Source organism: Uloborus diversus, chromosome 10, assembly GCF_026930045.1.
Source record: "Uloborus diversus isolate 005 chromosome 10, Udiv.v.3.1, whole genome shotgun sequence".
Taxonomy (NCBI): Eukaryota; Metazoa; Arthropoda; class Arachnida; order Araneae; family Uloboridae; genus Uloborus; species Uloborus diversus.
Genome location: NC_072740.1, coordinates 38,166,894 through 38,180,718, shown reverse-complemented (window position 1 = coordinate 38,180,718; position 13,825 = coordinate 38,166,894). Strand labels below are relative to the sequence as shown.

General features: G+C 31.3%; 1 protein-coding gene across 2 annotated transcripts in view; it reads left to right on the top strand.

Annotated features, from left to right (window-relative positions):
• Positions 1-5,433: 5,433 nt before the first annotated feature.
• LOC129231253 (uncharacterized) overlaps positions 5,434-13,825 on the top strand; it is a 352,203-nt gene continuing 343,811 nt past the window's right edge. Inside the window, exon 1 of one of the 2 annotated variants that reach the window (XM_054865532.1) lies at positions 5,434-5,551. In XM_054865532.1, the coding sequence (XP_054721507.1) occupies positions 5,515-5,551 (37 nt within the window). In that variant the 5' untranslated portion in view covers positions 5,434-5,514. The remainder of the gene's footprint in view (positions 5,552-13,825) is intronic. The other variant, XM_054865531.1, reaches the window with a different exon arrangement.

Genomic DNA, 13,825 nt, shown 5'->3' with positions numbered 1-13,825 from the left:
ATACTATTTGCCCTCTTGTCTCTGTTATTTAAATAAGCGGTTTTAAAGTCTGCCACAGTTAAAGTAAAGTAGCCATTTGTAGAGAGTATCGGTAAGTAATGAAAGATATCTTTTACAGGCTTTTTAGATGGATGCTCCGCATTATGCATGCATTAAAATCGCAATGTATCCTCAATATTTCGCCAAATCTTTAAATTTGGCGTTTTTCTAAAAAATTGTTAACCTTTGAGACCTTATATCTCGACAATGGAGACTCGAGGGCAAATAATTTTTGAGCAAGGAAATCTCAGTATGCTCTTTCGCTTGCTATCAATTTTAACACTTTTCATTTTTTCTCGATTCGTCTTGTCAAAACGTTCAGTATACAAAACACATTTGTCAATACACTTCTCGTGGCACAATGGTTTACGTTAACTAAACCTAAAAGTAAACCTAAAAACTAACATAAAAAAGAATAAAGTTAATATTTTTATAAACTTGCATTTTTTACCGTCTTAAATAAGAAGACTCGATTTTTTTTTTACATTTTTTTTATTGAATGAGATACATTTATTTTCATCAAAAACCTTAACCTCCAGTACTGAGAAGGGATTTTTTTATTCCCTCTGTTATGGAAGCTTTTGAAAAAATAAAAACTGAATGATTCTATGGAAATGTTCTTCGTCATGACATGACTTATATGGATGACAGAGATGTGTCATCTTCATGCGTCAAGGTGAAAGAAAGCGCTACTGCCAGGAAGCTTTTCATGTCCCCTGCAAGAAATAATGCAATATTAAAGCTACAAAATATAGCTTTAAGTACATTTTTCATATTCAAAAGCAGCTTTTATACTTTGTTTCCATAATATATAGTACTTCATTGTAAAGATTAAATGATATTATAAGCATTATTAAATAATATTTTTGTTATAGGAGTGCTATTTGAAATTGGCATAAAAAGTCAATTATTCAGCTATGTGCGCTACACAAATAATTAATTCAGTTTTGTCACGAATGTACTTAATTACATTTAAATTTTAATAACTTTAATCATTTTGGATACGTATATCGGTTAAAAAATAAAACATCAACTATTTAGTGCTATGACTGATATTAGTTCTTTCCAAAGTTATTTGTTGCTTTAAATGTTTTTTTTTTTATTTGAAATTATTTTTGCTATTTTCAAATGCTTTATTAAAGTGATTTTGAGAAAATGAAGAATTTTCTACTACATGATAAAATAATATGAATCTTCAAAATCTCCTTATCGCCATTAAGCAACTTAAGGTACATAATAATAGCAGGAGTCGTAAAAGAAAAGAAAATTGCTTTTCGCACTGATTTCATTGTTTTTCTAATAAATGTGTAAGCACTAAAATGTTCTAAAATTTCCAATTATATTTTTCAAGAATAATTGATGCCTGCAAAAAAAAAAAAAAATCAAGTGCATAGCTTGTCTAAAACACAGTGGGTAATAGGTTTTTACTCGAGTAAAATGAACAGCAACGCAATAAAATAGTGGTTTGCAACTTTTTTTACACGATAGTCGCAACATCTTGCGAGTCACAACATATATCTAATTTCAAAGTATTTCATTCTTTTCTAAATAACATGGGGAAAATATGGAAAAGTAACGAACATTTACAAGTCAATAGTTGTTGTTATAATTACTTGACATTTACTTTACTAAGTGCTTCTTTTCAGAAACCAGATTCTGTGTCTTTGGCTCCAAGTTTAAGACACTGTCACTAATCGTGCTATTCAATTTATAATATCGAACAAAGCCTCGCACCACACAGATCAGCTTTGCAGACCGGATATGATCTTATGCCCAACTGGAGCAAAGAGTTCTTTTGAAAAAGTAAATATGTTACTAAGTCACAGTGGAGCAAAGTTCATGAGCAGATCCAACACTTGATGATCCTTTATTATAAAACTCAATGGGGGAAAAGTTAACATGTGAAGGCCATCGGGCACATTAAGTTATTAAATCGGTAAGTTACTTTTTTAAACTAGAGGACCACGGAATGATCCGCAGCGTACTTGAATAGTTCGCCATTTTTAAGGCTTTTTTGTGCATTTTTTTTGCTTATTTTTCGGTGTAAAATCAGAATATTGGTGACACAGCCTCATATCCGAAAATATATGCATGTTGTACGTTAAAGTGGTTCAAAAATACATGCAAAAAAAAAAAAAGTTTCTCCTAGATATCAGAACACCCCTCAATATTTTTAGACCAGTGAATAGTAATATAAAGGAAGAATTTAAGTTTCCTATTTCAAATGAAAGAGGTCGCTCAACCCCCTCACCCAATCCCCTCCCATCAATGTGGGGAGGGGGGTTAAAAATGCATTGAACTGAAAAAACAATGCTACATTTTACAATATACACGACATAATCATTTTAAATAATCATTAAATAATCATTTTATTGCAATATACATTGCAATAAAATGATTATTTACAAAAAAAAAAAAAACAGCTGAGGAAATAAAATGTTTCTAAATTTATGACATTTTCTATGCTACGGTTAATGTTAAATTGAGGGATCATTGAGCACCGTCTTAAAATTTTAGTAAAAAGCTAAAAATTTTACAGCATAATACTATTAGTAAGTGTAAAAAAATAAGAGGTGTCCTGGACTCTAAATAAAAAAAGTTTTTTTTGAACCACCCTATTGTACAGTTTATCAACAATAAAAATAATAAAAAAAAATGAAGGCGTCACGCGTTGCATACAAATCGCATCACAGATCAGCAATTAAACTTATGTTCGCAGATGTAACTAGATTAAAAAAATGAAATTAAATGAGTTTACTATAGCTTTACTACATATTTATGTTTCTGGTTCTTGTGTTTAGTTTTAAAATTCAAGTAAATATATGATGTTAGGCAATAAAACTATTTTCTTACAGTATAAACTTAATTTGTTTTGGACGATATATTTTTCTGCCCTATTCTTTTATGTAAACGAAATTACTTATTTATGCAAATTAGTAACCCTAATTGGCCAAAAGCTGACACTGATCACTAAAAGCTAAAATTGAATAATTACAAATAAAATCCGAAAAAAATTGTAACAAAAACATCTGTTAACTAATACTCGACTACATAAGAAACTGCAGGAAGTTCGAACTTGCGTCTACCAGTAAAAAGTTATATTTAGCAAAATACTATCTTCGCCTTTGATAGGAAAAAACACTGATTAATGTATGCATGATACAATTATTTTACTCTAGATTAAGTATGTATTGGTTTGCATTAAAAAAAGGTTTTCTGACTTTATTCTGAAAAATACTTGATGATAAATTCGTGCAGAATTAAGAACTTACTTATTGAACAATTTTCCTTTTCCTTCCTTTCGAAAAAAAAAGATCTACTTGCCAAACCTTGTTCTCTATCTTTACTAATAATAAAGCTGAAAGTCTCTCTGTCTGGATGTCTCTTTGTCTGGATGTCTCTTTGTCTGGATCTCTGTAATGCGCATAGCGCCTAGACCGTTCTGCCGATTTTCATGAAATTTGGCAAAGTTAGTTTGTAGCATGGGCGTGTGCACCTCGAAGCGATTTAAAAAAAATCGATTTTGTTCTTTTTCTATTCCGATTTTAAGAACATTTTCCCAAACAAAATTATCATAAAAAATTGGTTTTAGAACAAAATTAATAGTTTCCTTTAGGGAAAAAATCAGTCATAAAATAATTCTAGTTTTTTACTAGAAAAAAAACCATTGTTTTCTGTAAAAACTGTCTCAATCATTAACTGAACACAAAATCGATCACTAGATGTCAAAATGTACAGTATTTAATTCAGACAGCTAAGAATGTTTTGGAATAATTTGCTTATTTTTCAAAAATGAGCAATCTATAGTTAATACAAAACAATACAAATCTCTTTATACATAATTTAAGGGATTACAATAACGTGAGATTTTTTTCTGCGTGTTTGACAAGTGAAATCGTTAATTATAGTATTCCCAAACAGCACGTCTACTCATATTGATGTTAGGTAACACTTTAACGCTGATATAATTGAAATTCTTTTGGACAATAAACAAATAAACCTGACACACCCAGTTTTGAAATTAAGTGATTTTTGACGTTTATATTTAAAATTATTACGTAAATACATTAAATAAATGATTTAAGTTAAAATAAATAATCGCTATATTATTTCTTAACAAATGTGTTGTCCCTTCCATTTTTCGCAAAAAGCTTGCCTTCAGCATTAAAAGAAGTAATCACTGATCTATGAATAGCAATACAGTGATAACCCATTACAATGAGCTTTAAGGGATCGCAAATTTTGCTCGCTGTACCGGGAGTTTTAATGTAAAAAGTAATGTAATATAAATAAAGTCAGAGCTGAAAATTCATTTCCGTTGAAATGGATATTTCGTTGTATTGGTATTCATTGTAACGGAGTTTCACTGTATATGCACAAGTTCCCATTAAAAAAAAAGAAAACATTAAAAATAGCATTTGTTCTTTTTCTGGAATAGATTCTTACTTACGTTTCCACAAAAGATAATTTTATAAATACTGCCGTGGGCAGGTAAACGACATTATCTGCAGAAATGAGCATTCGAGGCATTTGAAGAATTATCTGTTGGATTCAATATTAACAAGAGGAACATGTTCGAATAAGACGGGTTTTTTTTTTTTTTTTGAGCAATCACGATTGCTTATTGTTCTCATTTGACCGTCTTTGGTGTCCGTGCCTTTTTCAACCCCCACCGTCACCTGCAGGCGCGACTCGGTCCTCCGGTAGCTGCATCTGGTCTGTAGCGTCCATGTCCCACACACATGTACGCTCATACACATACGCACTCACACACATACACACATGCGCCTTTGCACACATACACATGCCAACGTGCATACACACAGGTCTACGCACACACAAAATCCTACACATACACAACTAGTACACACGTCTCCGTTAAAAAGGAGAGTTAGGCTTGGAGGGACAGGAGCCGTGTCTAGAAACAAGTGAGTAGGGTAGTAACCAATGAGTAGGGTCCTGTCGCAACTTTCGATTGCGAAAAACGTAATTTAAATTCAAAATTTCAGATTTTTTTTTTTTTTTTTTTTTTTTTTTTTTGCGCCATTTTTCAACGGAAACCAAATAAGCGAGCTTGTACTTGAAGCGCTAACGTACGACAGATGACAAAAATGCAAAAAAAAAAAAAAAAAAAGTGGAAAATCTGCAGTTACTGCCCTTTACCTGACTACAAGCTACTACAGTTGAATTTCAACCACTCGCGAAAAACTGCGTTTCGTCCAGAAAAAATATTTCAAATGCAACCCATGAAAATATCAAAACGTTCCTTGACAATGCCCCGTTTCTTACGTCCCCCTCTAGCCAATCCCTACCCAGTTGTTTTTGGGATTCATAGCCGGACGTACAGCAGGGCAATTGAAAACCCCGCGCCCGGACTCCAGACCGGGTATCGTAGTGGGCGCTGCTGGCGCGGTTAAAGCATTGCTTGACGCCCGGATTCCGCCAGTCGCCGGCAACGGAGCCGCTGGATTGACAATGCTCGTTTGGATCATCTTCGCCTCTTTATTACGAGGTAGGTGAGATTTCTTATTTAAGTGAAGAAGCACGCGGTTTTCATTACTGGATTTTCATGAAAAACTCCTTTTTTTTCGGAAAGATTTTTTTATCAAATATTTTTTTTTTTTTTTAGTTTCATAGACTCATCTCGGACATTTATCGCGTAACAACGTGTTGCTACATGCCGTTTAAAAGTTTATGTGCGGTACTGTGTTTGTTTTTGCTTATACTGTCAGCTATTTCGACATGTGTTTTTGTCACAATTTGATGTCAAAAGAGATAGATTTTTGTTACGTTAAAGTTTGTTGTTAAGGTATAATTATTTCGGGAATTTTAGTTTTTGTACTTTTGAATGAGACTGTTTCGGACAAGTAGTTTTAGTCGCAATCAAGAATTGGTACATATGTGTTATGAACGTTTTCTTGTTTAATTCTGGGGCACGGTTTTCAAAACTTTTTAATCGTAATAAAGTGTTTATTTTTCTCATTCTCGTGCTTAAAAGTTAGTAGTTTAAAATAGTTATTTGAAATAAAGACATTTAAGCGTCATCACGTATATTTTTTCTGGTTTGCTCTGGGTTAACTTAATCCACGTTTATGTTAAATGTCATTGTTTAATCTACAGGCTAAACATTTGGAGTATATTTTGGAAGAATATTCATTAAAGTAATAAAGTTTTATCGATTGTTGATAATTTTTTGTTATTGCGCTTGTGTTTTGAGATTTACTTTCGCACTGTTTATTCTTCTAAATACATTGTCCCTGTCAATATTTTTTCTGAACAATTAACATTTAATTTCTAAACTTATTTTTTTTGTTTTGCTTATTATTTTCTTCTTTACGTTGATATTTGATAAAAGGGAATATTAGCATCATTTGAGAATTACTTTTTCTTTTAATCTAAGTATTTCTGTTAAGTTCCAAAATTAACGTATGTAAATTACATTTCACATAATAATTTTATTACAAAAAAAAGACGTATCATTCAGTTAATTTGATGCATAGATATTTTTATTATAAAATTTATAGATAATTCATTACTTTATTATTGTATGTCTAATTTTTATAACATATTTTTTTCCTTTTTTTTGTGAGTAAATGCTTGCGTGACCCTATATTTCTACACTGTAAAAAAAATCTGTAAAATCTACAGAAAAAAACTGTCAGCCAGGACGCCAGTTTTCTTCCGTTTATTTTACAGAAATCTTCCGTATTTTTAATTATTTATTCAAGCTGATTTATTATTTTATGAAGATTAAAAAATGAAACTATACTTTCATAAATACATTTCAATATTTACTATACTACTACGAAATACATGTATACAAAGGTAAATTTCCGAATATGCCTCTGTAACAGATGACAAAAAAACATAATAATAAAAGATTGATTAGGATGCAATGAAATGGAAGTTGCAAACGATTTAAGACTTACTCGCTTTAAATAAATATAAGATCAAAAAATTCGAGCACAAGAACCAAAATCCAAACAGGCGGGCGAAATTTCGAAGAAAAACAAAGTACGCGGTGAGGCAATGGTAACAGTTAACGCTTATAACCGGTTACAGATTCAAAAAAACAGAGAAATCCTGTATTTTATTACGAACAGCTTTTTTCTGTAAAAAATACGGATTTATTCTTCAAAATTTACATTTTTTTTTTACAGTGTAATAGTGCGAAAAATGTTAAAAAATACTCAACTCTGTCTTGCCATTTTCATGCTTCTAAGCAGCGAGCATGTTATATTTCAATGTTCATTATTCAATTACTTCTTATTGGAATCTTGTGATGCGTCATAATCTAACAAGGTTTGAAATGTTATTTTACGTCCTAACATTCTTACTTTCTTTTGTCTAATCAATTGAATTTGTGCACAAATAGTTTGGGGAACAAAAAAGTTAAAAACATTTCAAAAAATGATTGCTTTTATTAAACAATATTTGTTACAAGTGATACTAAAATATGTTATTCGTCGCATTCATTTCGACTCAATTTTAAATTTAAAAATGTTTCTTAGGGGAATTATTTATTTACTTGTTGTTATTCACTGCAAATCTCTATCTTGGGAGTGAGTAAAATGTTAGAAAAAATGCTTGAATTTAACACGTTGACTGTAAAAAATTCATAAATTGTTATTAATAATTTAAGCATTTTGCCTGCTATTAGAAAGAATGAATTTAATCCTTTTTTTAAACAAATTCACCTTGTTTTCCCGTAAAAAAAGATGTGTTATCATTTTATAAATAAGTTTTCAATGCTAAAACTGTATTTTTTTAAGAAAAAAAGAAATCTTGTTCAATATTGAGAGAGTAACTAGACGGAACTTCGTGTTCTACCATGCGCAATTTTATAAATATATTTTTTAACAAAAATTTAATAAATATTTCCATAAATTGTTTGCAATACTTACGCCCCAAAAAATTTTTTACGGTCAAACTCGGTTTTTTACATACGGTTTTTACTCTGTTAAAAATATGAACTGAAATACATGTTTTGAGAAAGTTTTTGCACATACTCACAATTCTGCAAATACCACTTTATGATACGCACGTTTAAAAACTTGTGTAAAAGGCACTGAATGTATGCAAAAGCTAGAGCTATGACAGCATTTCTGTTCTGCTCTCCCGATTTTCTAAATTCTCTTAACCGTTGAAAATATTTATTCTTTCAAGTTTTTTTTTTTTTGTCTTTTTGTTTTTGAATACTAGCGATATATGAAGTAAGCACTTTAAAAAACTGAAGATCCTGTTATTCAAAAACCGCAATTAACTTGTCTATAGCGGTACGACAGTTTCCAGCATTAAAGCAGTTAATATCATTTTTCCATCCCAGCCCTCTCGCTAACGTACTCTAACGTAAACAGATCCGAGCCAAGAGCGTTGTTGATTATATTACTAATAAGGAAACCATACAATAGTGTAGTAATAAAAAAATCTTAACAACAAACAATCGAAAGAGTATAATAAAACTTTTTTTTACACTTAAATTGTATGTCCTTTTCTCCCCGTTCTTGAAAACTGAAGAATTTAAAATGCGCCAACATTTTAGGATTAGCGAGTTTTAGTTTAAAATGGAAGATATCTGACTTAAGTTTTGCATATGATTGTCCTACAGCAAGCAGACGGTCAAGTCGCGTGGTGCCTTTCATTTCTCGCCAAGTCTTAAAATTTGACAGACCTCCTTCAAGTTTTGGCATGCTGTAAGAACCTCGAATACGGGAGGCTAGGGCAAAAAATTAATTCTAAAATGGGAGAAAAGTTTCAACTGTGATCTTTTGATTTCTGTCTTTTTCTTTTGATTTCACAACTTGAGTAGCTTCTTAGTAAGACAAACCCTAAAAATACAGAGACTTTCAGTGATCAAAATTTAAAGAAATATGACTGTTGGTATGTAGTGCGTGCCAGAAAACGCTTTCTTTTGTGATGCAGTCTGACTCTGATAAGATGACTTTCGTTTCACTGATGCTTACGAAATTCCTTAATTTTAAATAAGATTGAGAAAATTTGGTTTGCGTTTCAATAACGATTATCGGCTCTGTGCCACTCTCAAAATTTCTATCTTTCCAACTCAAACCATTGTGAAGCAATGTAATGAAGGGAGTGAAGCTTTTCATTCGTGAAGCCAAGACCCCAAGTCATAGATTTTAAAGCAAAAAATTTTAAGAAATAGGGTTTCTTTCGATTGTTTCACGCAAAACGTGCCAACCATTCGCTTTGTTGAGTCACGTGACTTGGGGTCTTCGGGTCTGCTTTTTGTAAGCCAATAATTGGACTTACTCCTTCCAGTAACTAGTTCCAGCTCGAAGACTCAAAGATAGGTGAATTATTCCAAGGTCAAGCATCAAGATACCAGAGCAGCACTATGAGGGGCCTAGTGCTCATATCCTCATACGCTCGTATCGGATAATAATTACTTTGAAGGACAGAATAACATCGACGTAGGAAGGTAAAGGGCGGTTATACGCAGAAATGATTTTTTCGGAAAAATCTGTTTAGGATTTCGTACTAACAATAGGAAAACGCTGGAATTTGACGTTTTTTTCGCAATTTGTTTTCAGTGTAATTTAAAGAAGCACGGTAATAGTTGAGAACAATGCAAAAAAAAAAAAAAAAGAAAAATTAAAACTTTGCAGTTGATGCCCTTTACCTTTCTAATGCAAATTGTACTTTGTGTGTTAATATGTGTGAATACGTGTGGCAAAACATATATTTCTGTCAACTTTTTGACAGACGTATTATAATAATAATTAAAAAAAACAATCATGCAAGATTTGCGCTTAAATATGTTGGAAATGAAGAAACAAAGTATATTATGCACACATAATGATAAAAAAACATCAGATAGCTATTTCTAGGCTACAATGGATGGTCTGATGAAGAGGTTTTATTGTAGCTTTGAAACAGCTATATACTGTTTTTTACTCATAAATTTCCCTGTGTTTATTTTGGAATTTCACATTAATAATAGACGTATTACAGTCCCCATTCATTTGTAGGTAAATTCAAATCAGTTTACGAATGCAGTTTCTCTATTGTAACATAAAAGTTTGAAAGCCTTTACAATACGCTTCTTAATTAGCTATTTTTGAAGGTATTTTTTTTCTGCAAGCAAAGTATTTGAATGACTAATGCTACCTTTTTTTTTTTTTTTTGACCTATACATTACATTTTGAGCTACGAACGTGGTCAGTAAAACTTTATTAATTAAAAGTGCAAATTTTCAGTTCCAAGATCCGAACAAATGCAAAAATAATAAATTAATTAAATTACTGTAACTACTCTACTGCTGATATTTTTATGTATCGTCTGTGAAATTTAGCTTATGTTTTAGAACCAACTGGGGCAAAAAAAATCAATTATGGCTACATGTTTCCGAACTGGAATACTTAACTTTACTTGACTAGTCATGAATCACATCAGCTTGAAAATATCTTAAGTATCTTAATAGCAAAAAAAAAAAAAAAAAAAAGAATATATACGGTAGAAAAAAGAGGTAAGGAAAGAGAATATCAATAGAGCTGCGATCTGATAAGAAGCAGCAATGAAAGATCCTCAAGAAATAAGCCCTTTAAGAACTGAAGTGCAAATAAATTTTCAAATTTTCTTTTTTGAACTTTTTTTCCCAAATGTAGACTTATAATCATGAAAAATGTAGACGGGGTGTTCTTAAACGATGCTGTTTTGAGAACCCCCTGACTTGACCCCCCTTCCTGTTCCTGTAATATCGATAAGATTCTTGGTATTGGCAATAAGACACAAATCTGCCCATTCCTGATTGGTGTAGTCTTGGGCTCATCAGCTTTAAAATATCTTAAGTATATTAACTAATGAAAAAAAAATATGAAAGAAAAAAGGTAAGAAATAAGTGCGTACCAATAGAACTGCAATCTGATAAGAAGCAGCAGCGTTAGACCCTTAAGAAAAAAAACCCTTTAAAAACTAAAGTGCACAGAAATTTTCAATTTTTCTTTTTTTGATTTTTTTTCCAATTGTTGAGTAAACTTATGTTTAGAAAGAAATGTAGATGGGGTGTTCTTAAATGATGCTGTTCAGAGAACCAACTGATGGTGCTCCTGTAATATCGATAACATACTTCATATTGGCAATAAGAGACAAACCTTCCCAATCCGGGTTGGGTGCACATAACTAGTCAGTTATCCTTTAATTCACATAATAAGTAAATAAATCATTAACTGGAGGAGTTCTAGACCTAAGAAAGAGGCACATTTCCGAAATTAAGTTGAACTTAGTGGATGAAAAACGAAAAAATCGATAACGTAGAAAATGTAAGATATTTATTATCTATAAGTGTTAAAAATGTAAAGTAAGTTGGTGAGAAGTCGGGAATTATGATTTTACTTTTAATTTTTATGGATACGAGTAACTCTTTCTATTTCTAGTAAAAGCTATTAGTATAAGAAACTTTATCTAAAAGTATAAGCAGTGTAAACTCCATTTTACACATTCATCTTTTCTTTTTTTTTTTTTTTTTGCTTTTTCAGCTGTGCCGCATGAATTACCGAATTCAAACAACTACACGTTGAGAACTAATGCTATCATCTCAGTTCTAATTGCTATCATCTCAGCTCTAATGACACTGGTCTACCTTTTTTTCTGTCTCAAAGATTTTATTGGCTAATACTGGTAGTACTTTTGTACGCCGAATTCGAAAATGTAAACCATTTTTCATCATTACGTAAGGGTTTTGCATGAAAGGCGCTGTAATATTTTACTATAGTGGCATTTACACTAAGGAAATTAGGCAATGTTCATCTTACCTAACAAGTACAGTCAGTTTTCTAAATCAGTGCTGTCTTAAAAATGCTAGATTTTATATTTTATATATTCTTTTATTTGTGGCCATCTCCTGTGAAAACACTTTCTTTAATTTTCGCATTGCTAAATTTGGAATAGTTATCATTCAAGTACAGAAAACATTCCAATTTCTGTCCATAGCCTTAACAATGTTTTTCATTAAAACCAATTTTATGCTGAGATTTTATTTTCGGCATGTAACCTTCATACCGTAACTTGCCTGGAACACTCTTTGTATATTCTTCACTTTTTTCATATTGGTTGCAGAATTTCTCCTGATACCACTGCGGTAATTTGATAGCTACTTCAGTTTAGCGGGACAGGGGTCAAACGCAGAGATAAGTCGTCTATGGGCTTTTACAACAATTTTAAGTAGATATTTTTACCAAAAAAAAAACTACCACTGATTTAAGATCTGGTGGGCGATATTTTTATTTATTTATTTAATATTTCAGATTGAAAGCCATCTTGCATAGTCGAAATCAATACTGAAAATACCAAAAAAGAATATTCACTTTATAAGAACTAAAAAAGTATACGTGATTGGTTTTTGATAGTAGATAGTAAAACCAGTAAAGTTGACTACGCCGGTGAGCTGACCATTGGTCTTTTTTTCAGGCATGGAATTAATCTTGTATCATATAAATCAACAAGTAGGCCACCTGTTTAGATGAACCACTACAGTAGTACATTGCAAGTGGTCAACTTGCACATGTTGCACTGTATGGATTCCTCATGCAAAAGTGCTTTATGTCTAGACAAGCGTCGAAAAAAACCACGTATTTTCCTGTATTATTAATTGAGAGAGACTTACCCTTTCTTTTATCTTGTTGCAAATAACCTTTTTTTTTACTTTGAGGAAAGTTGCATGCCGGCAATTCCACTAAGTCAAATACAGTAATAATGAATTAATTGCGAGAAATATAACAGCAAACGTTTCTTATTTAAAATAAATTAATTTTTCTATGTTCTTAAATGGAATTATAAGCGAAAGAAATCAATGCAATCTTTCCTTTATTAAGCTGTGTTTAACTTAAAGTATATTATCTTTATTTATAAAAGCACCAAATCTTGAAATGAATACATTTAACTGTAATATGGGTATGCTTTTAATTCCAATTTATAATATTCAACTACATTTAGGCATAAAAGCATTGTGTAAAATGCGCTTATTTTTGAAATGCAGCAATCGCTTGGTGTCTAATTATATTGACGCAGCGTTGACTTTAATCCTATTCAATCTTTATTTAATCAAATAAATCTAATTAAAACACCTTTTTGTTCTCATTGCAACAAATAAAAACGATCAAAATATTTACACTTACCTACAATTCTCAGAAATCACACAGTTACTAAGAGTTTATCTTTAATTAGGCAACATTTTAAAAGTGTATATACTGAATAATAACTTCAAAATAAATTTCGAAATTGCTTAAAAATATTAGCCTTTATTTGCTCATTAAAACATACACAAAATTAACTACAAGCAATAAGCTTCAGCGATTTAATCGACACAGAGCACTATTAACTCGGTTTCGGTAAAATTGTTTTTTAAACCACAGCATTGTATTTGAGAAATTTGTTTAAAGCAATATTCTCATCACGTAAAGCATAATGGATTTCCTGCTTTTCCATCGAACTTACGTAGAAAATTCAGTTAGGAAAAAAAAAAAGTTTTACATTTCTGCATATTTGGTATTTTTCATGCGGGTATTCCTTCGGTAGTTTGAATTAAATGGGTAAAATGAGGGAAAATTCATATAAATACAAATCACTGTATCTATTCCGTTGAAGTGCATTTATGTTTCCGTCATTAATCACTTTACGGTGGATGGCGTTTTGGAAGGTTTTCAGATTGTACTTGCCTGAAGTAAAAGCGTTTTTTGCGTTAGAAAGTAAATTGTGGAAAGTGATTTGAGTGATTTGGAATCTAATGAGTTATATTTTTTGTTATTGACATTTATTTTGTAAATTTTGT